This window comes from Dromiciops gliroides, chromosome 1 (genome assembly GCF_019393635.1).
Source record: "Dromiciops gliroides isolate mDroGli1 chromosome 1, mDroGli1.pri, whole genome shotgun sequence".
NCBI classification, from domain to species: Eukaryota; Metazoa; Chordata; class Mammalia; order Microbiotheria; family Microbiotheriidae; genus Dromiciops; species Dromiciops gliroides.
In genome coordinates, this window is record NC_057861.1 from 49,400,346 (window position 1) to 49,428,291 (window position 27,946).

General features: G+C 46.0%; 1 protein-coding gene across 1 annotated transcript; it reads left to right on the forward strand.

The window, feature by feature from the left end:
• Positions 1-3,161: 3,161 nt before the first annotated feature.
• GNA15 (G protein subunit alpha 15) lies at positions 3,162-27,659 on the forward strand. Its single transcript, XM_043975493.1, has 7 exons — positions 3,162-4,006; positions 14,742-14,926; positions 15,649-15,803; positions 17,043-17,171; positions 20,384-20,513; positions 25,946-26,099; positions 26,889-27,659. The coding sequence occupies exons 1-7, from the start codon at positions 3,862-3,864 to the stop codon at positions 27,113-27,115; spliced, it is 1,125 nt and encodes a 374-aa protein (XP_043831428.1). The 5' UTR covers positions 3,162-3,861; the 3' UTR covers positions 27,116-27,659.
• The last annotated feature ends 287 nt before the right edge of the window (positions 27,660-27,946 follow it).

The following is a 27,946-nucleotide window of genomic DNA, read 5'->3' on the forward strand; positions in this document are numbered from 1 at the left end:
TGCAAATCTGAGTCTAACCATACATGCAAAAAGATGGGCATTCTATAATAAAGAGTCATTTGAAGCATTTTTAGAAAGAAAACCAGAACTGAAGAGATTATTTGCTTCTTCAATACCTCCAAACAACAGAAATGTAGGAAGAGTGAAAAATGCATTAACCAAGGACAGGAACAAAGTGAAAACAAAAACCAGTAAGAGACTTCTTTCTAAATCTACATAAAAAGACTGGTGAAGGTTTAAAGCTGATGGAGGTAACCATGAAGAGGTGAGGCAGTATGGACAGAGCCTGGTGACATCCTGCCTACAGGTGAATCAATGTTTTTTTTGTTTGTTTTGTTTTTGTAGGACTAGATTACAACATTGGAGAGTACTTGAAAGTGGGGACGGGAGTAGGTGGACAGAGCAGAATGTGTGACATAGAAGGGTGATATTGAGGGCTAACAATGAGGAAAGAAGGTCTCAGAAAGAGAAGAGACTACAGGGGAGTAGGTAAGGAGGAGGAGGAAAGGATTGAAAAGAGGAAGAAAGGAAAGAAGTCTTGCTCTAGTGCTGAGAGGAGGGTTCACTGATAAATGCTCCTTTGGGTGAAGAGGGATATCAGTGAAGGGAGATGGGAACCTTGTGTGGGGTTTGGATTAGGGAATACGGTGCTTGAAAAGTCTATTTGCCCTATCTTGGAAAAAGGGGAGTTGAACTCCAGGGGACAACTGGCACCTAGGTGAGTAGTAGAGCATTAATCTAGGGAGGAGATTTTGAGGCAAATGGGGGGAAGGTATAAATCAGTGATGGGCTGCATAATCAGGGATGTGATGGGGAGGGGCTCTCCCATGGGGCATTGTTCTGAATGTGAAGAACAATGAAAAGGGGTATCCATGGGGCTGTGGTAGAAACTGCCCAAAAAGGAAAACCTATAATGGATACCTTAGAAATTTTGATTGAATGAGGAATACAGATAAAAGAGAAACACCATATAATTATAAGGTCATGAATCAAAGAATGAGGGTATAAAGTAGGCAAAAACAAAGGATGGATAATGAAGAGAATGAAAAACATTTTGGAAAGGGGCACAAAAATGAAATTTATAAAGCTAATAAACAGTACTAGTTGATGGAGAAGAAAGGAAAGGGGAATTTACTTGATTGAGGTGTGGGGGGGAGTAGGTGGGTGGGGGAAGAATTATATGACCTGAGAAAAAGGAGGGGAAAAAAGGAATTTATAAGCTAAACTATAAAGGGAAAGGGATAACAAATGAGAGAAGGGAATCAGGGGTGAAGGGAAGAGAACCAGTGGAAATGAGGCCACTTTAAGAATGATTAAGGTAAAGTAACTGAAGGAACACAACATTGTGTTTACAGCAGAAGAGGGGAAATTTTAATTAAAAACATCAATATTAGAGACAAATAGAGGAAACTATAAAACATAGCTTTCATAACTTAATTTTTTTCATAACTTTAAATGTGAATGGATTAAACAATCCAATAAAATGAAAAAGACTAACAGATTGGCTACTATTACCTCCATACTGCTTCTATTACAAACTCTAAGAGGAAGTGATGTCTCCCCTTCCAGGATTCCCATTATTTCTTTCTTATCCATGTTGGGGAACTAATGTAGAGCATTGTTTGGGGACAGTGATTGGAGGGGTAACCAAAACAAAGCCAGATTTCCCCCCAAAATCTGTGTGTGTATGTGTATGTGTGTGTTAGGGAGGAGGTCTCTACTGTAAGTAATCTACTTCTCTTTTTTCTGTAGTGAAAAGAACACTGGACTTGGGGTCATGTGTTTCCTCAGAATTAGAAGCCTTTGAGGTACAGAGCCATTGGGGCCAACCTAGCAGCTCTCAGTTAATAGGGTACTTGTGCCAGGCCCAGTACAGAGTATCCTAGGTCCAGTTTATGGCTGTAGCTTTCAGGAAACAGCCAACAGAACAAATTTTTTTTTTTAGTGAGGCAATTGGGGTTAAGTGACTTGCCCAGGGTCACACAGCTAGTAAGTGTTAAATGTCTGAGGCCGGATTTGAACTCAGGTACTCCTGGCTCCAGGGCTAGTGCTCTATCCACAGTGCCACCTAGCTGCCCCACAGAACAAATTTCAATGCAATAAGCACTTATTAAGTACCTGCTGTGTACTCTATGAGGGGAATACAAAGATGAAAAAAACCCACAATATCTGCCCTTAAATCACATACAATTTAATAGGAGGTGTATGACACAATTTGACTTTGATGTTGGAAGACCTGCTTAGTCCTTCCACTTATTAACTAGATGCCCTTGGGCAACTCACAGCCTTTGTATTGGTGTGGCAAAACTAGGGTGGTGGGGGGGCTTGCCGAGATGCTCTCTGAGTACCCTTCTGGTTCAAAACATTTGGTGATACTGAAAATTACAGATCGACCCTTTCCTGAAGGCTTTTATTGTCTGGTCTCTGTTGTGATTCAGACTTGTCTCCCAGCTCTGAGCTCTGGGAAGCTCGTTCCCTCAGTTCCACATTAGTTGGTGTAATTTCCAAGTAGTTTGACCTTGGGTTATTTTCATTTTTTCTCAGATTGGGTTCCCAGGTAGGAAGTTGCAAAGCCCCACATGAAAGGGCTTGTGTGAGTATGTGTTTCAGGGGGAGCACCCCTCAGGGAGGGGGGCAGTATGAAGAGGGAGGAGGGAAGGAGCCAGCATTCCTGCGGCTTGTCCCAGTGACCAGCTGCTTTCTGAACCTGCTGGTTTCTTTAATGAATGGAGGACTCGCATCCCAGGAACTGGTGAATGAATGAGAGCATCCAGACTCGGGCTGCACTTACTGAAACTACCAGTGAGTATTATCTCTGGGCCTGGGGAATGGGATGAGGTGAGGTGAGGAGGGCACAGAGAGTGGAGATGTCTGAATGTGGATGAAGTCCACTTCCCCTTGCCTGTCATAGAAGCCGTAAAGGATTTATTGAAGATAAAGGCCTTGTCTGGGAAGGGTGTAGGTGCTTCATACCAGGGCTTGGCCCCTAAGTGCTTCATGCCAGGAGGACCTCGTGTCTCTTCTTTCTCCCTTTGGTCTCCAGAAGAGCAGAGGCAACACCCCGTTTCCCCTCCGGAAATGGTTTGTTCCTTCACTGGGCGGGAGAGGTTTTTTGCTTTTGTTTTTTTGGGGTTTTTTTGAGAGAGAGCTCGTGCATGGTGTTTGGTGGTTGGTTAGCTGGGCGAGGGGGAAGGCCTGTGGCTAGGGGCCCGAGAGAAAGGAGGAGCCTTTACTGAGGGGGTGCTGAATCCTGTCTTCTTCCAGCCAGAGGGGCCAGGGAACCCCAGCCAAGGAGGGGTGCGGCACCCTGAGGCACAGGCGCGAGCTTAAGTACACCCGGGTTTTGGAATGAGGAAGGAGCTCCCCACTGGGTGACAGTCAGGGGCAGGCCTGTGGTTGAAACTTCTTCCTCTGCACGCCTGCCGCCTAAGGGACACCCGTCTCCAAGTCTGAGCTCATTCCTCCACACGGGAAAGAAGAAGGGGGCATCGCGACAGTTGGTTCTTACCTCTCCTTGTCTTGTCTCATCAGCCTGGTTGGCTGGGTCTGGAACTTAGTGCCCTCCTCCTCTTTCTCTTCTTCTCCTTTCCTTTTGCAGTCAAAATATAAGCTAAGGCTTATAGGAGACCTGGGCAGGAGAGGACGCAGAAGAGATCAAATCCCCTCCTCCCTTGAATTCCACCACTTACTTATTCCTGGCCCCAGTAGAACTAGAAGCTGTACTAAGGAGCTCCATTGGCCATTGGGGAGAGTTGGGAAAGACAGGATCTGCCTGCTAGGGAATTTGCCTGTGGGGATCCAGGAGACTCAACATGCTGCCTTAGCCCCTGTGACCACTCTAGGTCTCCCCGTTCCAAGGCCATGGCCCGTTCCTTCAGCTGGCACTGCTGCCCCTGGTGCCTGACAGAGGACGAGAAGACGGCCTTAAGGATTGACCAAGAGATCAATAAGATCCTCATGGAACAGAAGAAGAGAGACCGAGGAGAACTTAAGCTGCTGTTGCTGGGTGAGTGTCTCTGTCTGCTTGGTCCTCCCCGGCCTCGGAGGGGCATCTGTACCAGGGGAGGATCCAGAAGTAAGAATTCTTGACTCTCTCTTGGGCTCATAGAGTATCAGAGTGAGGAGGGACCTTTGAGACCGTATATTCATTTTAGAAAGGCCTAGTGAGGGGAAGGGACTGGCCCAAAGTCTAGCAGAGAGAACCCCCATCTCCCAATTCCCAGCAAATAAGGTGACGGCTATGAAATGGTGACATTGTACTTGAACCAGGTGTCATCCACATGGTGGTGTTGGTGAGGCCATGAGTCACTCCTGCCCTGATAGTTGCCAGACTTGTGCCTCTCTCTTACTGGGTTGTTTGGCTTTCCCATCCCCAATTCCCCTATTTCTGAGAGGTTTAAGGTCTGTTACCCTCAAAGACCCAGGGAGGAGAGAGAACTTCAGGCAGTCATACAGTGCACTGGGGGCAGAGGTAAAGGTAAAAATTTAGATCTGTATGGAAAATTAGAGGTCATTTTACAGATGAGGAAACTGAGGCCAGAGAGGATAGGAGACTTTCCTAAGGTCACACCTCCTAAGGTAGGAAGGGGAAACAAGAGGATTTAAATTCACTTCCTCAGAGTTCAAAGTCCATGAACCGGGAGACCTCAGTGGCCTGAAGGGCCCTGTCATGAACCTGTCAGACCAGGCTGATCCTGTTCCTCAGGATGATTATGTGTACCCCCTCTGTTCTCTTAAGGCTCCGGGGTAACTGGCCCTACTCTTCCTTCCCCACCGGGACCCCCAGGCCAGTGAGGCCTAGCATTTGCGGGGCTGCTGGGATGGGGACTCCACTTGCACTTCTATCACCATGGCTTTTTTTCATTTCAACAGACTGGGGATTTCTCCCGTTGCTATTTCCTCAAAGTCATCCTTTCTAAATGATTGTTTTCTCTCTTCCTTCTTATGCTAGGCTGGAGCTGCAGGATAAAAGGTCAAAAAGATGGGGGTGGGCCAGATACGGGGAGGGACAGGATAGACTACAAGATCATCCTTAAAAATGCTTTCTGATCTGGGAGGTCAGTGGGAGGTGGGGAGCCCCAGTTCTTATTTTATTTTATTTTTTTTGCGGGGCAATGGAGGTTAAGTGACTTGCCCAGGGTCACATAGCTAGTAAGTGTCAAGTGTCTGAGGCCCGATTTGAACTCAGATACTCCTGAATCCAAGGCCAGTGCTTTATCCACTGTGCCACCTAGCTGTCCCCCAGTTCTTTTTTTTTTAATTTAATTAAAATTTTTTTTTTAGTGAGGCAATTGGGGTTAAGTAACTTGCCCAGGGTCACACAGCTAGTAAGTGTTAAGTGTCTGAGGCCGGATTTGAACTCAGGTACTCCAGAATCCAGGGCCGGTGCTCTATCCACTGCACCACCTAGCTGCCCCCCAGTTCTTAATTCTTAAATGTCAGTGGCTCCTACAACTTCCCCCCTTCCTTGTCTCCTCTCCCCACCCCCCCACCATTGAGAGAGCTTCTGCCCCTTCTTGCTGCCCAGGGCCCCAGAAAGATTGTACTTCTTTGCCTCCTGGTAGGATCTCCCTGGAGTAAATTTGCTATTCTATTTCAAATCTTACGGTTCTGTTGGGACCCGGGTTTAGGGACTAGAGACCCCAAATCCAAGAATCACAGAATATTAAAACTGAATGACCAGTTCATCCTTCCAGCTTTGGTTTCTCATGTTTTGTCTTCTAAGACCCTCTCCAGCTTTGATGTTACATGGCTCCAGGGACCTGTCCAAGTCTGAGGTTCTAAAATCATCCCTGTTAGGCCTTAGGGGACTCTTCCCAGAAAACAGGCTGATCCAGGAAGGCCTCCAAACACCAACTGTTGGGATGCTTTCCTGGGCACAGAGTTTTTAGTTTTACTTTCTAGATGAATCTTCTTCCTTCTCCATCCAAACCAGAGTCCATATGGTCACAGAGGAAGCAGACCCTTCCTGTCTGAGTGCCAGGTGCCTCCTTAGCTCAGCAGATATTCCCTGAGGTCTTTGGTGCATCGGGCCCTGGGCTGAGGGAGGACAAAGATGGATAAGATCTGGCCTCTGCTTTCCTGGAGCCTGTAGTAGAAAGGAGATGAAATAGGGTCATATAAGACATGGCAAGATAGGATAAAGGCCATCAGAAAGGGAAATCCAGTGTTCTGAGGACTGAGAAGAGAAACACTCATTGTGGGCTTGGGGGGTGGATGGGAGTCTGGAGGAAACGGCATGCACGTTGGGCTTTGTAGGACTGGTAGGATTTTGGGGTTTTTTTGTGTGTATATGTGTTTTGTTTTTGTGAGGCAATTGGGGTTAAGTGACTTGCCCAGGGTCACACAGCTAGTAAGTGTCAAGTGTCTGAGGCCGGATTTGAACTCAGGTCCTCTTGAATCCCGGGCTGGTGCTCTATCCACTGCGCCACCTAGCTGCCCCTGACTGGTAGGTTTGGTTTTTTTTGCAGGGCAATGAGAGTTAAGTGACTTGCCCAGGGTCACACAGCTAGTTAAGTGTCAAGTGTCTGAGGCTGGATTTGAACTCAGGGAGTCCTGAATCCAGGGCCTGTGTTTTATCCACTGCGCCACCTAGCTGCCCCAACTGGTAGTATTTTAATAGACCAAGATGGTATAGGTTAGTCCATGTAAATAGCCTCCCTTTTTTGTGTGAGGCAATTGGGGTTAAGTGACTTGCCCGGGGTCACACAGCTAGTAAATGTCAAGTGTCCCAGGTCCTCCTGAATCCAGGGCCAGTGCTCTATCCACTGCACCACTTAGCTGCCCCAGTCCATGTAAATAGAAAGAATGCCAAGGAGGGGGGAAAGTCTAGGATGTGTTTGGGGAAGAACACGCCATCCAGTTTTTTTTTTCTTTTGTTTTTTTCTTTTTTTAGTAAGACAATTGGGGTTAAGTGACTTGCCCAGGGTCACACAGCTAGTAAGTGTTAAGTGTCTGAGGCTAGATTTGAACTCAGGTCCTCCTGAATCCAGGGCCAGTGCTCTATCCACTGCGCCACCTAGCTGCCCCACGCGCCATCCATTTTTGACAGAGCATCAAGAATGCAGAGGGAAATAGGGGAAATAAGCTGGAAAGATTGGTTGGAGTTAGTTTGTGGCAGGCCTTGAATGTCACAGTTTGGAGTTTGGGTTTTCTGTTGGACTCAGAAGATGTCCAGAAGTTTTTGAACAGGGGAGAAGTATCAGAGATAGACTTTGGGGGAAAATGCAATGGATGGGTTAGAGTAGGGTAAAGACTGGAGATGGGGCAGCTAGATGGCACAGTGGATAGAGCACCAGCCTTGGATTCAGGAGTACCTGAGTTCAAATCCGGCCTCAGACACTTAACACTTACTAGCTGTGTGACCCTGGGCAAGTCACTTAACCCAAATTGCCCTGCAAAAAAAAAAAAAAAAAAAAGACTGGAGATGGCAGAACAGTTAGGAAGCTATTATAAGAATTCAGGCAAGGGGGCAGCTAGGTGGAACAGTGGATAAAGCACTGGCCCTGGATTCAGGAGTACCTGAGTTCAAATCTGGCTTCAGACACTTGACACTTACTAGCTGTGTGACCCTGGGCAAGTCACTTAACCCCCATTGCCCCACCAAAAAAACAAACAAAACAAGAATTCAGGCAAGAAGGATGAAAGATGTGGCCTTAGAGAAAGTGGCACCAAATGTCAGAACCAGAAAAAAAAATCTTCAGAACAGGAAATATTAGGGCTGGAAGGAAGAGATGAAATAGACAACTGATCAGTTAATAATTGAATGCCCACAGTGCTAGGTACCCCAAACCAGTTGTTAGCACTTTGTGCATTTGTTACTGGAACAAAGGAAATGGGAGTGTTTGGCCTGAAGAAGAGAAGATCAAGGAGGAGTGTCATAGCCGGCTTCCAGTATTTGAAGGGCTGTCCCTTGGAAGAAGATCTGACTCGTTCTGTTCAGTCCTGGAGGGCAGAGCTACAACAAATCTGCAGACAGGCAGATTTTTGCTCCATGTAGGCAAAAACTTCCTAATAATGAGAGTTGGCTTAGAGTGGAAAGGGCTGCCTCAAGAGGTAGTGAGTTTCCCATTGGCAGAGGGTTTCCAACAGAAGCGACCACCTTCTAGGGACAGGTTGAGCTCAAAGACCCCTCCAAAGACCCCCTTCCTATTCTTTGTTTTTTTTTGGCGGGGCAATGGGGGTTAAGTGATGTTAAGGGCTAAAATTCTAGCTAAACTGTCTAAAATATCTAATGAGTGGTCGCCAATAAATTATAAGCTTTAGCAAGAGTTAGACTTTTAAGCATTTATTAAGGAGAATAAGAATTTGGTAAAGAGAGAGAAAAAGGCCTAGATTCCTATCTATTAAAGGGAGAGCACATTTCTAGCTCCGCTCTCCACCAGGGTCCTCAGGAAAAAGACTGAGACCGAGCGCCAGTCTCTTCCTTCCTCCTCCCACTAGCCCGCGTCACTTCCTGACGCCCGGTCTTGCCCTCAAAGACCTTCGCTTCATGGGCAGAACTCTTCTACAGTAAGTCTCCAGCAGGTGGCATCATTCCAATCGTTACAGTGACTTGCCCAGGGTCACACAGCTAGTAAGTGTCAAGTGTCTGAGGCCAGATTTGAACTCAGGTCCTCCTGAATCCAGGGCCGGTGCTTTATCCACTGCACCACCTAGCTGCCCCAGACCCCCTTCCTATTCTAAGATTCTGTGATCTAATCCAACCTGAGAACAGAATTTTGGAGCAGAAAGGAGCCTGTATTCAGTCAGTGTATGACTCAGGCCCCCCCATCCCTGCCTCACTCTCCTGCTTCCTGCCCTCTCCTCCCAGCTCCCTCCCTGCCTCCACCCATTTCCTCATTTGTGGCCTGCAACTTTTCCCTTCCTCCTGGTCCATCCACCCCTTCCCCTTTCACTCTCCTTCTAGTGGGGGAAGGGCCCTAAGGAAAAGGGAAAGGAGGCCTGGTGGTCTTTTCTCTTATCACTGGGTCGATGCCCTCCCCCTCCTCACTTGAGTTTTGTTTCAACCTTCCGTTCCCAAATTCCAGGGTGACTTCAGGCATGTACCTGTGGCCCATAAAATGGGGAGACTTTGCCCAGTCTAGTGGCAGAGGGAAGTTGGAAGCCAATGAGATCATACCCCATGAGGCTTTTGAGGAGGAGATGTAGGGCATGAGTCACAGAGTCATGGGATGGAAGAGTCTGGAAGAACCTTAGAGCTTGGAATGATTTTTATTATAAGCATATATAATAAATAGGTATATATATATATATATATATGTTGCACCCGCGAGTCAGCAAGGTATAGTGGTTAGTGAGCTGGCCTCAAAGCCAGAAAGGTTCTAATCCAAATCCCACTTTTGACACCTCCTGGCCTATGACCCTGGGTCACTTCCTTAGCCCTTCAGGGCTCCAGGTGAGTCTCTGGAATTATAAAATGTGGAGAAGCCAACCACCATTAGTAGAACAAGTTTCCCCACTAGGGCATTCCCTCTGCTAATAGAATCCCAGACATGGTTCTTCTCTCTCTCTCCAAAATAACATAAACGTTGACAGATCTATGGTCCCATGAACACGTGGAGACCTTTCTGATGGTTAAGGTGACAATTCGTCCATCCCTTCTCAACCTGTTTGATTTCTGTGTTGGCCCTTTATGAATCCTCCATAGGAAATTCCTCCATCAATAAATACAAAAAAGTAAATGAAGCATAACCCCTCCCTCCTACCTCCTCAAGGTCCTTATGATACCCTTTCTTTTTTTTTTTTTTTTTTTGCAGGGCAATGGGGGTTAAGTGACTTGCCCAGGGTCACACAGGTAGTAAGTGTCAAGTGTCTGAGGCCGGATTTGAACTCAGGTCCTCCTGAATCCAAGGCCAGTGCTTTGTCCACTGCGCCACCTAGCTGCCCCTGTTACATTTTTTAAAAGACATTGACAGGGCAGCTAGGTGGCGCAGTGGACAAAGCACTGGCCTTGGATTCAGGAGGACCTGAGTTCAAATCCGGCCTCAGACACTTGACACTTACTACCTGTGTGACCCTGGGCAAGTCACTTAACCCCCATTGCCCTACAAAAAAAAAAAATTTAACAAAAGGGGGTAGCTAGGTGGCGCAGTAAATAAAGCACTGGCCCTGGATTCAGGAGGACCTGAGTTCAAATTCGACCTCAGACACATGACACTTACTAGCTGTGTGACCCTGGGCAAGTCACTTGTCACCTAACCCTCATTGCCCTGCAAAAAACCAAACCAAAACAAACAAACAAACAAAAAAAGACATTGACGACAGTTTGGCTATTCCCCAATTCAATCCAGTTTCATTCAATAAACATTTATTAAATGTCAACTATTCACCAGGCACCATGCTGAGGGCTTGTTGATATTCAGTCATGTCTGACTCTTCATGACACTATTTGGGATTTTCCTGGCAAAGACACTAGAATGGTTTGCCATTTCCTCTTCTAGCTCATTTTTACAGATGAGGAAACTGAGGCAAACAGGGGAAAGTGACTTGCCCAGATACTAGTAAGTATCTGAGGCCAGATTTGAACTCAGGAAGATGAGTCTTCCTGACTCCAGGCCCAGCATTCTATCCACTGTACCACCCAACTGACCTACTCATTAGCTTGACCTACCTAATAGCCATGACTATTTCTCCAGTTATTTAGGTCTGTCTTTATTTCTGTAAAGAGGGTTTTATAGTTGGGTTCACATAGTCTCTGGGTAAATCTTACTACAGGGCAGACCAAAAGTCACAAGTATTTAATAACTCACTTATTTTTTTTTTAATTTACAATATCATAGCATCATATACAATATGTATAGGAAGTGAATTTACACTATATATGAAAAATAAAATCTCATAAATGGTGAAAAAGAAAAAATAATTTTTAAAAAGTTGTTAAAACGTCAGACCCCTTCATGACTTTTGGCCTGGCCTGTAGAAACATTCCCAAATATTTTATAGCTTCTTTAGTTACTTTGAATGGAATTTCTCTATCTCGCTCTTCTGTCTGGGTTTTATTGGTTATGAAGAATGCTGATTATTTATGTGGATATATTTTATATCCTGCAACTTTGCTGAAGCTATTTTTTTCAATTTTGTTGTTGTTGACTCTGTAGGGTTCTCTAAGTATACTATCATCTCATCTTCAGAAAGTAGCAATTTTGTTTTTTCCTTGCCTATGCCTATTCCTCCAATTTATTTATTTTTTATCTGATTGCATTTTTAGCCCTCTGTTAAACAGTAGTGTCAAGAATGGGCATCCTTGGGGCAGTTAGATGGCGCAGTGGATAGAGCACCGGCCCTGGAGTCAGGAGTACCTGAGTTCAAATTCGACCTCAGACACTTAACACTTACTAGCTGTGTGACCCTGGGCAAGTCACTTAACCCCAATTGCCTCACTAAAAAAAAAAAAAAAGAACGGGCATCCTTCCCTTTGATCTTATCCATTACTTATAATGCTTACTCTTGGATTTAGATAAATGCTATTTACCATATTAAGGAAAGGTCTATTTATTATTATGATTTTTAGAGTTTTTTAATAGAAAGGAGTGTTGGATTTTGTCATATGATTATAAATATATTGGATTTGTCAACATTGTTAATATAATTATTTTAATTATGTTATAAACATGGTTTATTATATGCATAGCTTCTCTTTTTTTGAGACAACCCTTCATTCCTGGTATAAACCTAACCTCATCATAGAGTATGATATATTTGGGGGGGGGGCAGGTCAATGAGGTTTAAGTGACTTGCCCAGGGTCACACAGCTAGTAAGTGTGAAGTGTCTGAGGTCGGATTTGAACTCAGGTCCTCCTGAATCCAGGGCCCGTGCTTTACCCACTGTGCCACCTAGCTGCCCCCTAGAGTATGATATTTTTAATATGTCATTGTAGCCTACTTGCTAATATATATTTTTTTAATTTTCTGCATCAGTGTCCATTGGGGATATTAGGCTATAGTTTTCTTTCTCTTTCTTTCTCTTTGATTTAGGTATCAAGATCATATTTATATCATAGAAAGAAATTAAAAGGTATCTTCTTTTCTTATAGTTGTAAACAGTTTATGTTGCATTTAAATTAAATTTTCTTTGAATGTCTGATAGAATTCATTTGTGAATCCATCTAGTACTGGAGGTTCCGCCCCACTCCCCCACCCCCGCCCCTGCCTGCTTTAGGAACCCATTTATATCTTCAATTTATTTTTTGCATATTGAGTTATGTAAGCTAACTATTCCTTTTTTTGTAAATGTGTGTCTTATATTTTTCTAAGTATTCATCTACTGCCCCATAGTTATTAGTTTTCTCAGTATATAATTGGACAAATTAGTCTCTGATAATTTCCTTGATTTCCTCTTTAATTGTTATAAGTTCTCTTTTTTCATTTTCGATATAAACAATTTGGCTTTCCTCTCTTTAAAAAAAAAATCAGATTAGCTAACTGTTAATCTCTTTTATTAAATTTTAAAGACCAGCTCCAAAATCAGTTTTATTAATCCAATGGTCTTTTTGTTTTAATTTTATTAATCTCTTCTTTAATTTTCAGAATTTCTACTTTGTTATTTAGTTGGAGATTTTTGATTTATTCAAGTTTTTAAAAATCATTCATTAATTCTTTCTCCCTTTTATTGATTAAAACATTTAGAAATATAACATTTCCCTGGAGAACTTCTTTAGCTGAAGCTTGTAAGTTTTAGTATATTGTCTCCTTATTGTCATTTTTTCAATGAAATTTCCTGTTATTCTTTTGACAAAGATATAATTTGTTCTTTGACCCACCAGTTCTTTAGAATTATTTGTTTCCAGTTACTTTTTTGATAATAAACATATTTATTATTATTATTTTTTTTTTTTTGCGGGGCAATGGGAGTTAAGTGACTTGCCCAGGGTCACAGAACTGGTAAGTGTCAAGTGTCTGAGGCCGGATTTGAACTCAGGTACTCCTGAATCCAGGGCCAGTACTTTATCCACTGTGCCACCTAGCTGCCCCCAATATATTTATTATTTAAAGTTTTGAGTTCCAAATTCTATCCCCCCATCCCTGAGGCAGTAAGCAATCAGATATAGGTTATACATGTGCAATTATGTAAAACATCCAATTACTTTTTTTGTGTGTGGGGGGGCAATAAAGGTTAAGTGACTTGCCCAGGGTCACACAGCTAGTAAGTGTCAAGTGTCTGAGGCTGGATTTGAACTCAGGTCCTCCTGAATCCAGGGCTGGTGTTTTATCCACTGTGCCACCTAGCTGCCCCCCAATTACTTTTTTTTTTCTTTCTTTTTTTTTTTTTTCAGTGAGGCAATTGGGGTTAAGTGACTTGCCCAGGGTCACACAGCTAGTAAGTATTAAGTGTCTGAGGCTAGATTTGAACTCAGGTACTCCTGACTCCAGGGCCGGTGCTCTATCCACTGCGCCACCTAGCCACCCCCCCCCAATTACTTTTAAAATGATTTCTTTAAGGGCCCTTTATTGAATATCCAGTTCCTTAATTAATTATTATAAATAAAGTGAGGTCCAGAATGGGGGAGGGTCTTTGTCTAAGGTATAAAAAAGGGGGAGGCCTGGCTAGACAACAGTTCATTTGAAGGATATCGAGGGGGTTCAATACTATAAGCTCAATGAGATAGCAAATGCGATATCTCATCTGGAAAGGTAGGTCGAGGCCAGGTTGTAAAGGGCTTGATATATTTGAATCTACCCGTAAACCGGGTTACTGGAGTTTATGGAATAAGAGAATGACGTGGTTAGACTTGGGCTTTAGGGAAATCACTTTGGCAGAAGGTAAGCAAGGCGGGGAGGCCATTGCCACCATCCCAACTGGAGGTGATGAGAGGCTGGTGACTTTGTGAGAGGGGGAGGGGTGGTAGAAAAGGCAGGACCTAGTGACTGGTTAGATGTGGGCTTGGGGTAGGGGACGTGTGAGGTGGGTGGTGGAAGAGAGTGAAGATATGCCATCCAAGAAAACCAATTCAATCTGGGGCCGCATCAGGGAGGCAGCAACCCCTGAACCCCCTGCTCTAGTCCGTTTACTTCTCAAATACTGAATTCGGTTCTGGGTGCCTCGGTTTGAGGACACGGCTAAGCTGGAGAATGTTCCCAGGTGAGCACTCAGGATGGTGAAGGAGCTTGAATCTATTCCATGAGAAGAGGAATTAAAGGAGCTGAAGATGCTTAGCCTAGAAAAGGGGAGACTCAGAAAGGATCTGATAACTGCCTTCAAGTCTTTAAAGGGCTATGATCTGGAAGAGATTGGATTGATGCTGTTCTGCCTAGAGGGCAGAACTAAGAGCAACGATGGGTAGAAGCTTCAAAAAGGCGAATTGAAGACTGACATAGGAAAGACTCATCAATAAATAGAGGAAAGACTCCATTCCTGGGAGGCCTCAGAGCACAGGCTGGATGGCCTCTTGTCAGGTGTGTTGGGCACTGAGGTCTCTTTCCACTTTGAAACCGATTCTGTGAAGGTCACACAACCAGTGGTGGAGTCAGGCCTGGGACCCAAGTGGGAGTCTTGTGACTGCCCAGTCCCAAGTCCTTTCCACTGGGATAAACGTGTTCAAGGTAGGCTTTGTGGTCAATGTCTGCCCAAGGGTTTCTTGGGAGGCAGGAGGAGGACTCTTGTTCTTAGATAAAGAGCCGAGATTGAGAATCCCATGCAATGGGAGGATGATAGGCTGGTGGCGTTCTAGGAGGCCTGGTGTGGGGCCTGGGATGGAGAGCCGGTGGCTATTCCTGACCCTCATCTGGTCTCTCGCCCACAGGTACCGGGGAGAGTGGGAAAAGCACCTTCATCAAACAGATGCGGATTATCCACGGGGCAGGCTACTCAGAGGAGGACCGCAAGGGGTTCACGTCCTTGGTCTATCAGAACATCTTCACCTCCATGCAGGCCATGATTGAGGCCATGGACACCCTTCATATCTCCTATAGCTGCCCTGAGAGCAGGGTGAGCCCAGCAAGAGGGAACCAAGGGTGGTCTGGGGTCAGTGGGAAAGACAGGTGGTTGGCACACCCCCTGGCTGCTCCAGCCCATGCTCATCTCTCTTTCCCTACCCCCAATCACATGGGTCCCTGTAGGATGAGAGGACCATAGGTTTAGGCTTAGAAGATCCTTTGTTGGACAGTGGTGGAGGTGGGGAAAACAAGCCCAGAGAAGGAAACGAGATTTGCCCAAGGTTCCCCACCTCAGTTCTCTCTGCTGTCTGGAGCTAGCTCCTACAGCATGGATGGGAGGTATCCTGGGGCAGTGGGTTTGAAGTTAAAGACTTTGGATTTGAATCTTTTTTCTGTTTTGTTTTGTTTTGTTTTTTGCAGGGCAATGAGGGTATCTGGGTTTGAATCTTACTTTTGCCCTTAATACTTGAATGATTTTAGGCAAGGCATTCAACCTTCCTAGGTCTGCAGTTTTCTCATCTGTAAAACTGGAGAGTTGGGCTAAATCTCCCAGGCTCCCCAAACTATAAATCTGTATTCCTGTAGTTCTCTGATGAAGAAGATGACATACTGGGGTATGTTGTGGAGGGGCTGGAGGCAAACTAGGAAAGAAATTATTTTGGAAACTCAGGGCCTGACATTCCTCCTCTCTTGGAGGTGCCCTTCTAGTTTGACTTGGACTGATAGCCCCGATGACCCCATGGCCTCTGACTTTTTGACCCCTTTCCCTCTCAGCATCACGCTGACCTGATTATGAGCACAGATGCCTACAAAGTGACGACCTTTGAGAAGCCCCAAGCCCACGCCATCAAGTGTCTGTGGAAAGATGCTGGCATCAGGGCCTGCTATGAGCGTCGCCGCGAGTTCCATCTGTTGGACTCTGCTGTATAGTGAGTGCAGGGTGGATGAGGGGTCCAGCAGGTTCCATTGTCGGGGTGGAGGGATGGTGGTCTGCCTGGAAGAAATTTAACTTCTGGGTCATTGAGTTGCCAGGCTTTTCCCTGGGCTCTGTGGCTAAAGACTGAGCCCTGGAGGTCTCTGAGCTACCCTGGTGGGAGGGGTGCTGGATAGAATCTCCAGAGGGGGACCCACATTGAGGATGAGGAATCCAGAAATCCAATGCTTTCCCATAGTCATCTCTACACATGTGTGCATGTGTTCTCAAATATACCCACACAACTCTGGGTGTTGGGGGGCAATGCATCACAAAAATGAGCAAATACATGCCCCTGGAGGGCTTCTGTCTGGATCTAGAAATATGAGGTGCATGTGTATGCATGTGGGGAGAATGTGTCAGAGGTATGTGCCTTTGGGCATGGGCTATGTGTGTGTGTGAAAGAAAGGGTGCGTCTACGGGCAACGTGCAAATGTCAAGACAGAGAATTTGTCTATTAGTAGGGAACGTGTGTTTGTGATGTGTGTGACTATATCCTCCCACTACTCTGTGGCAGTCTGCATGTAAGGGCCTTCATGGATGATCCTTGTATCTGGGTATGTCGCTATGAGTGATCAGTTGTAGGAGACTGTCTTTGCTCGAGGTCTTGGGCAGAGCCCATTCTGTTGGATGTCTCCATTGGTTCACCCATGAGCCTCCAGCCTCATTTTCCTTCCTTTTTAGAGAAGGGTGCACTCCCCACCACACCTGCTCTACCTGACACCACCTCTTCTCAGCATCCACCAGGGTCAGACTCTGTATTCTTAGCACCACACACCCTCACAAATAAACAGCCAGGCCCTATATATCTACACCATCGTCTTACCAGTGATTCTGACCACATTTCCCATAACCGCCACCCTAGGTCAATAAACTGTTATAGAGCCCCTGTGTAGAGATGGCCCTGTGCTGGACGCTGTGGGGGCAGGCAGGAGAAAGGGGCAGTGATTATCTGGTCCCCCCACCCTGCAGAATGCAGACCCCACTGCCTGGGGAAGCTCAGAGAAGGAAAGAATCACAGTAGTCCTGGCAAACTCCCTGGTAGAGGTGGGGTAGGGGTTGCCATTTTGTGGTAGGCAAACAGAAAGGCAGTGGTTTCTGCTCTGTTGGGGAGGGGGGCAATGGGCAAGGGTTAAGAACCCAGAGGGTTAAGAGGGTCAGCAGCCAGGGCTCAGGGCCAGGTCTGGGTTTTCAGTTACCTGTCCAACTTGGAGCGTATTACGGAAGAAAGCTACATCCCTACAGCCCAGGACGTTCTGCGGAGCCGGATGCCCACGACCGGCATTAATGAATACTGCTTCTCTGTTCAGAAGACCAATCTGAGGTGAGCGCCCCAGAGCCCCCGAGGGCTGCCCTGTCCCTTACTCCCCCCCAACCCTGACTTCAAAATCAATCTCTAGGCCTTCTTGCCCCTTCCCCCCATCAACATTGACTTCTCCAGGATCTCTGGCCCAGCTCATAGAGACAACGGGCAGCCAGTGGGCTCAGGTGTCATCGTGTGTGACTCTGGGCAAGTTGCCTCCTGCCTCTGGCCTAATTCTCTCCATTTGTCAAATGTCTGGAGGTGGGGGTGGGATATACTGGCATGGCTCACCTTGGGTATGGGACTATCTCCTACCTGTCTTTGTCCTTCCAGTTCCCAGGGCGCTCTCCCTCTATTTCTGGGTGTTAACTCATTTGTGTATATTTCAGGTGCCCCACGGGCTCAGGGGGAGTCAGTGGAGAGGGACCTCAACTAGAGTTGAGGTCAAAGGATTCCCACTTTACCATCTAGGTGGCCTTGGATGAGTCATAGCACTTCTCAGACTCGGTTTCTTCATCTGTAAAAGGAGAAGGTTGAACTAGATTTAGTCAGTCAACATTTACTAAGCACCTACTACATGCCAGGCACATGCTAGGGATACAAAGAAAGGTACAAAACAGTCCCTACTTTCAGGGAGCTCACAGTCTAACCTGAGTGACAATATGCAAACAGCTAAACACATACAAGATATATACAAGATAAATTGGAGATAATCAATAGAGGGAAGGCATTGGCATTCAGAGGAATTGAGAAAGGCTTCTGACAGGAAGCGTGACTGTAGCTGGGACCAGAAGGGAGTCCTAGTGCTGGTGTCTAATGGCCTTCCAGCTCTTTAGCTATGGTCCTGTGAGGGTAAGGGGTATTCCATTTGATTTTTTCCCCTCTGTTTAGAATTTTATTTTCCAAATTACATGTAAAAACAAATTTTGACATCAATTTTTTTTTTTGGTGAGGCAATTGGGGTTAAGTGACTTGTCCAGGGTCACACAGCTAGTAAGCATGTCTAAGTTCAGATTTGAACTCAGGTCCTCTTGACTCAAGGGCCAGTGCTCTATCCACTGCGCCACCTAGCTGCCCCTGACATCAATTTTTTAAAACTGTGTTCCAACTTCTCTTCCTCCCTCCCTTCCCACCACCCCCCAACCCCCAAGAACTCAAGTAATTCAATATGTTATACATGAATAGTCATGGAAAACATCTCCACATTAGTTAGGTTGTGAGAGAAAACAGATTAAAAACAAAACTTCAGATTAAGGAACTGTCAAAAAATATGCTTCAACCTGTTTTCAGATACCATCAGTTCTTTCTCTGTAGATGGATTGCAATTTTCATAAGTCCTTCAGAGTTATATTGGATCATTGCATTGCTGAAAATAATCACGTGCTTCCCAGCAGATCATCTTACACTATTGCTGTTATTTTGTATACAGTACATTTCACGCAGGTCTTTCCAGGTTTTTCTGATAGCATCCTGTTCATCATAACTTTTATATAGTACCTTAAACTTGACAAAGAATTTATTCTGTTTGATTTTGTATCCTCAGCACCCAGAGCAGGGCCTGCCCTGAACACACTGAGTGTATAGTGAATTGAATGATCTCTTAAGACCTCTTCTTATTCTGACATTCCCTGTTCTAAAGACCCTCCTAGCCCTGACATTCCATGTTCTAAGGGCCCTCTCATCCATGACATTCTGTGTTCTAAGGTCCATCCCCTTCAATGTTTTATGGTCTCTTCTAGTTCTAGCAACTAATTCTATAGCATACATTTCCATATTCGCTAGACTTTTTGCTGACCCCAGGGAGCCACCCCAGACACCTATAGGGAGAGAGTTGGAGACCTGGGAAGCTGTGGTACGTGGCTTCCAACACCCTACTATTTTCCCTCCCTGGGCTCTGAAGCTTCCTGAGACAGTACCTACTAGGGAAGGCCCCTGGGAAATAACCTATCCATGGGGGTTGGGGGGAAATGACGTACACCCCACTATCAGTGACCCACATTTCTGAGAACAGAGAACAGGAAGAAAACCTGGAGCCTCAGCCCTGTTGTTGTGGTGAGTGGGGCGGGGGCAGGGTGGAGGCACTGCCAGGAACCTGGCCAGACCTTTTCCAAACAAGAGGGTGACTCGGCTCCTCTGCTTGAAACTAAGGCTGAGAACTAGCTAAGGGCTGGTCATGGGTTTGGATGATCCAAGACTTTACCCTTTCTGGCTGTTCCTCAAAATCTCCCCTTAGCTTGAAAATTTGGCCCCTGTGTCCTTCTCCCCAGTGGCTAAGCCCAGAAAAATGGCTGGTTTTTTTCTCTGTCCACGTGCCTTATCCCTCTACATACTAAAACTGGAAGGATGTTTAGAGATGAAAATAACAATAATAAAGAACAGTTAACCTTTATATAGCACATCAATGTCGGTAACCTTTGTATTATATAATTTTCTCCTCACAACAACCTTACGAGGTAGGTGCTGTTCTTATCTCCATTTTGTAGACAAGGAAACTGAGACAGACAGAAGTTAACTTTCCCAGGGTCTCACAGCCAGTAAGTATCTGAGGCTGGATTTGAACTCAGGTCTTCTTGACTCTTTGTTTAGCGTCTATACACTGAGCCCCCTAGCTGCCTACAAATCAATTAGTCCAATCCCTTCATTTTATAAATGGGGAAACTTAGGCTCAGAAAGACAAAATGCAACTTGTTCAAGGTCACATGGCAAATGACCAGAAGAACCAGGAATAGAGCCCAGTACTCTGGATTCCTGATCTACTTCAGTTCTAAAAAAAACTAGAAGCACCAGAACACAGAATGTCAGAGCTGGCAGGACCCTTAGAACATGGAATAAAAGAGCTGGGGGGCACTTAAAACACAGAATGTCAGGACTGGGAGGCCCCTTAGAACCCAGGATGTCAGGACTGGGAGGGCCCTTAGACATTTTTTTAGATCAAGCCTTTCATTTTACACAAGAGAAAACTGAGGCCCAGAGAGGCAGATTTAATTGTCCAAGGTCACCGATCAGGTTGGTGGCAGATCTTTTCCTGTTTCCTCCTACCCCTTAATCTCATTCCTTCTTGTCTCTGCAAGACCTCTGTGTGTGTATGTTTGTGGGGGAGGTTCTAGGGAGCCTGGGCATTGACTTAATTCTGGGCCTGTGGGTAAATGGTCAGGTTTGTGTCCTGCAAGTCTCTCCCAGAGCTTGCCCCTACCTTGACCCAGACACAGACAGGGTCTGTTTGGTTGGTGCAGGATTGTGGATGTGGGTGGCCAGAAGTCCGAGCGGAAGAAGTGGATCCACTGTTTTGAAAATGTCATTGCTCTCATCTATCTGGCGTCACTGAGTGAATATGACCAGTGTCTGGAGGAAAACAACCAGGAGGTCAGTCTGTCAACTAGCATCTCTTGTTCAATTGTTTTCAGCTGTATCCAACTCTCTGTGACCACTTTTGGGGTTTTCTTGGCAAAGATCCTGGGGTGGTTTGCCATTTCCTTCTCCAGCTCATTTTATAGATGAGGAAACGGAGGCAAACAGGGTTAGGTAACTTGCCCAGGGTCACACAGCTACTAAATATCTGAAGCTGGATTTGAATTCAGGTCTCCCTGACTCTAGGCCCAGTACTCTATTGACTGAGCCACCCAGCTGCCCCCATAAAGAGCCTACTATGTGCCAGGCACTGTGTTAAATTCTGGGGAGACAAAGAAAGGCAAAAGACAGACCCTGCCCTCAGGGAGCTTATAGTCTAATGGGGGAGAGAACATGCAAACAACTGAGTACAAAACAAGATGGGGGGGAGTAATCTCAGAGGGAAGCACTAAGGTTAAGGATGACCGACAAAAGACTTCTTGTGAGGCTTGAAGCAAGTAAGGGAAGCCAGAAAGTGGGGATGAGGAAGGAGAGTGTCCCAGGCATGGGGGAGGGACCGCCAGAGAAAACTTCCTGTGTTGGGAGACGGAGAGTTGGAGGAACCAAAAGGAGTCCAGAGTATGTGAAGGGAGGAAGGCGTAAGAAGACTGGAAGAACAGGAGAGAAGACCCCACAGAGGACTTAAACGTTGATCCCAAAGGCCATAGGGAGCCACTGGAGTTGTTTGAGTAGGGGAGTGACACGTTGAGGAGATTTAGAAAGTCTAGTTGGCATCTTTGTGGCGGTGTTGTTGTTGTTGTTGTTTGTCCTTCCTTCTCCAAGAGGACCCTGACCTCGGGGTGATGTCATGACTTGCAGTGAATTGGATTTCGGTGAGGGAGGGCTGTAGTCACTTGGAAGATGGGGAGAGATTGGAGGTAGGGAGGCCAAGCTGGAAGCTGTTGTCACAGTCCCCGTGGGGGGTATGAGGGTTTGCATCCTGGGAGGTCCCATTGGTGCCTGGTAGCGTTTTCCGTCCCCTAGCTAGGGGCCTGCCTGGATATTCATTCCCATGGTGTCACACAGAGACCCAGGCAGTCAAGTGGTCACAGGTGGTTCCTCGGGTGCTTGTCATTAGTCCTACTACAGACCCTGCCCCCCCCCTCCCAGAAGGTGATTTGTCACATGGAAAGACATGATCAAGCTTGCCCCCATACGGATCCACAGCCTACTTGGATGTGGCTCCGGGCATCGTCAGGCACATACAATCACGCACATCGTAGAGAGAGCCAGGCACAGTCATTTGGACAGTCATGCACAGAATCTCAAAGCTAGGTGGCAGCTCGGGGGTTCATCTGGTCTAGACCTTGACAAGATTCCCCCTCTGCAGCACCTCCTGACAAGTGGACAGCCAGTCTTTTCTTAACTATAGAAGAGCCGAGTACGGACCTGTAATTTTCTCAATGTAGGGAACTTTACTTCTCCCCCAATACAGACACACACTCATGTGCATGTGCACAAGACACACATGTGCTCTACATATGTGTACACACCCCACACATATTTATGTAATACACACATGTGCATTTGTCTATGTGTATGCACATGCACTTCTGTATGCGCATGCATGCACACACACCCTCTTAGGCCAGAAGGACTGAGATTAAAAGTCAAGAGAATCCAGGACTAGCTCCTTCCCCCCAATTTATGATCTTGAGCTAGTCACTTTCCTCTTTGGACCTCAGTTTCCTCATGTGTAAAATGAACACTTTAGATGGGAAGTTTTCTAAGGTCTTCTGTTCTAATATGTTATGTTCTATGGTCTTTCTGGTTGTAGTTTCCCAGTGTGGAAATGTCCTCTCCTAATGTTGACCCAGCATTAATTTGTGTCTTAGACAGTTGAGAGGATAATGGCTTGCCTCTTGTTGGCTAGGTGTGTCAGAGTCAGAACACGAACCCAGGGCTTGTTGGCTCCAAGGTCTGACCTCCATCCATTTCACCATGTGACCTCTCACATTTACCTAATGGGACATGATTGTAGTTCACATTTATCTAGTACTTTGAGGTTTTCAACAAACTCTACACACCTTATCTCATTTGATCCTCACAATAAGATGGTGAAGCAGCTGCTAGAATTTCCTTCATTTGATGGATGAGGAAACTGACGACCAGAAAAGTGATTTGATTTGTTCAGGGTTACCTATCTAGTGATCAATGGAAGTAGGATTGGAACGCAGTACACCATGTACTCCACCAATAGTCCCCAAAGTGGGAACTGTGGAAAAACTCTAGGGAAACCATAGCTTGACCCCCAAGGGAACCCCTTAGATCAATCAATGGGAGGCTGGGGAGATGGGTTATATCCCAACCTCACCCCTTCCCATAGCCATTTGTGGGCTTCTGTTTAGCTACAACAGCCCTTAACCACTTCCCCCTCCCTGCCCTCATTTACCCCTGACTTTCTGGGAATGTACAGGACATGGACCCCTAGGGCAGTTATAAATGGGCAGCAAAATTCCTGGTAGGAGTTCTACCTGTACTTACTTCTTTCCTATTCCTGGGTCTCCACGCCCTGCCTCCCCATCACCCTGTGGCTAGAGCAGGCACCCCTGAGTGGTGAGGCTCTGGAGCAGTGGCTAGTGAGTAAACCCCTTTTATGTCTTCTTCCTTCCTTCCTTCCTTGCCTCCCTTTCCTTCCTTCCCTCCCTCACTTTTTTCTCTTTCTTTCCTTCTTTTTTTCTCTCTCTCCTTCCTTCCTTCCTTTCTTTCCCTCCCTCCCTTTTCTCTTTCTCCTTTTCCTCTCCCTTCCTTCCTTCCTTCCTTCCTTCCTTCCTTCCTTCCTTCCTTCCTTCCTTCCTTCCTTCCTTCCTTCCTTCCTTCCTTCTTTCTCTTGCTCACTTGCTCACTTTCTCCCTCCCTCCCTCTCAATGAAAAAGCATAGCATGAATAGGTCTAGATGGATTGTGATTATATTATCTTTCCACCAACCTCTTCAAAACTTAAACCCATTTTTGTTGAAGTCCTTACAATTCTTCCAATCTCCCAGATTGGCAACCAGAGAGTCATCTTCGTCTCCTTCAATTCCTTTGCCCTACACATCTGATCAGCTGACAAATCTTACCTTTCTTGTGTCCTCAGTATCTTTTCTGTCCCCTTCTCTTGCTACTCACATAGCTGCTACCTCATCATGTTCTGCTTGGATCATTGCAGTGGTTTCTTAATTGGTGTCCCTGCCTCAAGTCTTTCACCTTTCTGATTCACAATCTGCACAGCTGCCCAAATGATATCTCCAAAACCATCCATTCCCCTTCTCTAGTGGCTCCAACATCCAACATGATTTCATCTTATGTCATCATTTGTGATTTCTATTTTTGTGTAAATTTTATTTATTTATTTTTTAATTTTAATTTTAATTTTTTTTTTTTAGTGAGGCAATTGGGGTTAAGTGACTTGCCCAGGGTCACACAGCTAGTAAGTGTTAAGTGTCTGAGGTTGGATTTGAACTCAAGTACTCCTGACTCCAGGGCCGGTGCTCTATCCACTGGGCCACCTAGCTGCCCTTGTGTAAATTTTATAATATGCATAATTACAGTACAGTATCTCATACATATAATTTATAAATAAATTAATATATCCATATCGGGGTACATGCCTCCAGTTTTTTGTTGTTATGGGCATGCAATCAAATGATTCTTGAGACCACCGGCTTACCCCAAAGTCTATATATCTGCACTGAAGTCTTCCTCTTTAGTTTCATGACAGCATAGAAGGTGCCCAGAGCTCCAGACGGCTATGCCGGCAGGACACAAGGTCTGGCAGGTATTAATAATCTGGAAATACTTTGAGTCTGAGCCCAGAGACAGGCTTAGCTCACTAAGTCCAGAGAAGCTTATGTCTGAATCCAAGTTGGCTGATGGGTGAGAAATAGCCCTGGATCCTGGCGGCTCTTCAAGGCCACGTCTGAAGTCTTAAAGGGGTCAGCATGGGATCTGTGCAGGTGGCTAGTGGGACCAGAGGGTCTGGCAATATAGACAAATAATCCCATGCACAAAGGCATAGTCAGACACACACAATGCACAGGGGCAGTCCCTCACACCCTAAGACACATAAGTACTTACTTGTACAGGGATAGACACCTAACTGCTCACAAATATCATCCTCTGCTTTGGTCACAATGTAAATTCCTTGAGGGCAGGGGCTGTTTTTCATTTTGTCTTACATGTAGTAGGTGCTTGATAAAAGCTTGATCCAAGCAGATCAATCAGATCCAATCAATATTGGTCAAAGGGAAATAAATGGGCAAATCAGAGGATCATAGGGTTATAGGTATAGGTAGAGTGGAAAGGACTTCCAAGGCCATTGAGTCCAATTGCCTCCTCCTACATATATGGAAAATGAGGACCATGGAGGCCAAATGACTTGCCCAAGGTCTCTTGGCAGTAATCATCAAAGATAAGATTTGAACACAGCTTTTCTAATCCCAGTGCCAGATGCAACCAAGGGAAAGTGACCAGAATGGGGAAGGGAATGGAAACTGTTTCTTTCCCAGTGATTGTTATTTAAAAAGGGTGGAGCTATGGTCTGGAGGTAAGGGGGAAATTGATTGCAATCTTCAAATATTTGAAAGGTTGTCAGGGGGAAGAGGGATTGTCGTTAACTGGCCAAGTTAAAAGCATTTATTAAGCATCTACTAGGACACAGATGTTTCTCTGAGTTCTAGGCATTGCAAAGACAAAAATGAAAGTCCCTGCCCTCAAAGAGCTAATGTTTTATCAAGAGAAACAGCATGTACATATATAAAGTTTATTTGTTGCTATTCAATTCATTTCAGTCATCTCAGACTCTTTGTGACCCCATTTGGGGTTTTCTTGGTAGAGATACTGGAGTGGTATGCCATTTCCTTCTCTAGATCATTTTACAGATGAGGAAACTGAGGCAAACAGAGTAAAGTGACTTGTCCAGGGTCATATGGCCAATAAGTGTCTGAGGCTGGATTTGAACTCATGAAAATGAGTGTTCCTGATTCTAAGCCCAGAGCTCTACCCACTATGCTGTCTAGCTGCCTATATATAAATTTATAAAAAATATAAATTAAGGGTATTATTTTATTTGGAGGGAGGAGGGGCTAAAAACTTGGAGGATTAGTCGCTTCTCTGTTTCTGGAAATCTTTAGAAGAAAGCTGGATAGCCACTTTTTTATTTTTTTGGATAGCCACTTTTGGGGTGTGTCATAGAGAGACCTTAGGTCTTGAACTAGAAAGGACTTTGGAGGGGCTACAATCCAGCCCTTTCATTTTACAAAGGAGGAAACTGAGACCCAGAAAAGGCAAAAACTAGTCCAAAGTCACATAGGTAGCAAGTGACAGAGCCAGGGTTATTCCTGTTCAGGTACTGGTTGGATTAGGGGGCCTCCTGAGACCCTCTTAGTGTACTCGATAATCACTCCCTGTGTTACTTTCCCTCCCTAGAACCGGATGAAGGAGAGCCTGGCTCTGTTTGGCACCATCTTGGAGCTGCCCTGGTTTAAGAACACCTCTGTCATCCTTTTCCTCAACAAGACAGACATCCTGGAGGAGAAGATCCCCACCTCCCACCTGGCCACCTATTTCCCCAGCTTCCCTGGTGAGCGAGTGATCCCTAAGTGATCCTGGGCTTCTCTCCAGGGTGCCCTGTTTGACAGTGCTGTGTGTCATCCCTATCCTCAGTTGCATGCGCTCCATATTCTTGTCATAGAGCTGGAAGGGATGTTAGGGATAACCTGGTCTACCTCCTTCAGTATGCATATGGATGGGGAATATGAGGCCTGCAGAAGGGAAACGGCTTCCCTGAGGGATCTGCTTAGGAGCAAAGACACTAGAACTCTGGTCTCTTGCCCATATACTGGGGTCCCTGGACCCCTTCTTCTTTCCGGTTCCCTCCCATGACAGGAGAGGTTGGCTTCATGTGTAAACATGCAATGGCCTGTCTGTCTCTCTTCTTTCTGGCCTCAGTTTCCCTTTCTGTACACTGGGAGGATTGGATTCAGTCCCTTAATTGCCTTTGAGCTCTCAAATCCTAGGATGTCCCCTACCCTCTCCTACCATAGCTTCTCTTCCCAAGGCACCTGCATCTTCCCCAACCAGGGAAAGGTTGCTGAGGCAGCTCCCTACCCCTACCCCAGAGCACACATCCTGTTCTCTTCCCAGCTAGCCTCTCTGGCTCTCTGGTTCCTGGTTTGAGGAAACCAGACCCCAGACAGGAAGGGGGACTAATTGGCCAGACTCCAGCCCCAGTTGGGGAGCAGGGGTGGTTGGTCCCACTTCCTCTTTTGTTCTTGTGGTGGCTGGAGCATGGCTTCTGGAGACCCCAAGACACTCCTGGGTCCACCATGTTTGGGCGTGTCTTTACTGTTCCTTTCCTTCCCCTCGCCAGGCCCCAAGCAGGATGCAGAAGCAGCCAAGCAGTTCATCTTAGATATGTACACTGGTATGTACACTGGCTCCGGAGAAGCCAAAGGCTCCACAAGGAAGAACTCCCGCTCCAGGCGCCTTTTTAGCCACTACACCTGTGCCACGGACACCCACAACATCCGCAAGGTCTTCAAGGATGTCCGGGACTCAGTGCTCGCCCGCTACCTGGATGAGATCAACTTGCTCTGAGTCTTGGGGCGCCTAGAGAGGAGGCCTGGCTCCCATGTTGCACTTTAGAGGCCTCTGAGGGGGGGGGAGCTTCCTCTTCTCTCTATGGCTGCTCATGGCCCTCCTGTTGTCACCTCGACTCGGGCTCCCTGAAGCTGATTGGAACTTAACACCTCGGGGTTCCTAAAAGGGAATGTGAATGACTGGAGAACATCAAGGGAGGCAAAGAAAAGCCTTCATGTATGGAATGTTAGAATTGAAAGGACTCTTAGAACAGAGAACGTCGGTGCTGGGAGGTCCCTTAGGGCAGGAATGTCAGGACTGGGAAGGCCAATGGAACACAGAATGTCAGTGCTGGAAGGACCCTTAGAACATGGAATATCAGAGTTGGGAGATCCCTTAGAAAACAGGATGGGAAAGCTAGAAGGGCCCTTCAAACCCAGGATGTCAGGGCTGGGAGGTCCCTTAGAACACGGAATGTCAGAACTGGGAGATCCCTTAGAACATGGAATGTCAGAGCTGAGAGGTCCCTTAGAACATGGAATGTCAGAGCTGGGAGGTCCCTTAGAACATGGAATGTCAGAGCTGGGAGGTCCCTTAGAACACAAAATGTCAGAGCTGGGAGGTCCCTTAGAACACAGAATGTCAGAACTGGGAGGTCCCTTAGAACATGGAATGTTAGGGCTGGAAGATCCCTTAGAGCCCAATGTCACAGGTGGGGGGGATTCTTGGAACAGACTGTCAGAGCTGGAAATCCCCTCATTTTACAGATGGGAAAGTTGAGTTCAAGGGAAGGGACCGAACCATAGTCCCACAGAAATGAGCTGCAGAACCACCCTTCCATGTGTGCCG

Excerpts from the sequence above, each read along its gene's own strand:
- GNA15 (XM_043975493.1), top strand. The coding sequence starts at position 3,862 with ATGGCCCGTTCCTTCAGCTGGCACTGCTGCCCCTGGTGCCTGACAGAG. Across the intron at positions 20,514-25,945 it reads TGGAGGAAAACAACCAGGAG|AACCGGATGAAGGAGAGCCT; the intron begins GTCAGTCTGTCA and ends TTCCCTCCCTAG. Across the intron at positions 26,100-26,888 it reads CTATTTCCCCAGCTTCCCTG|GCCCCAAGCAGGATGCAGAA; the intron begins GTGAGCGAGTGA and ends TCCCCTCGCCAG.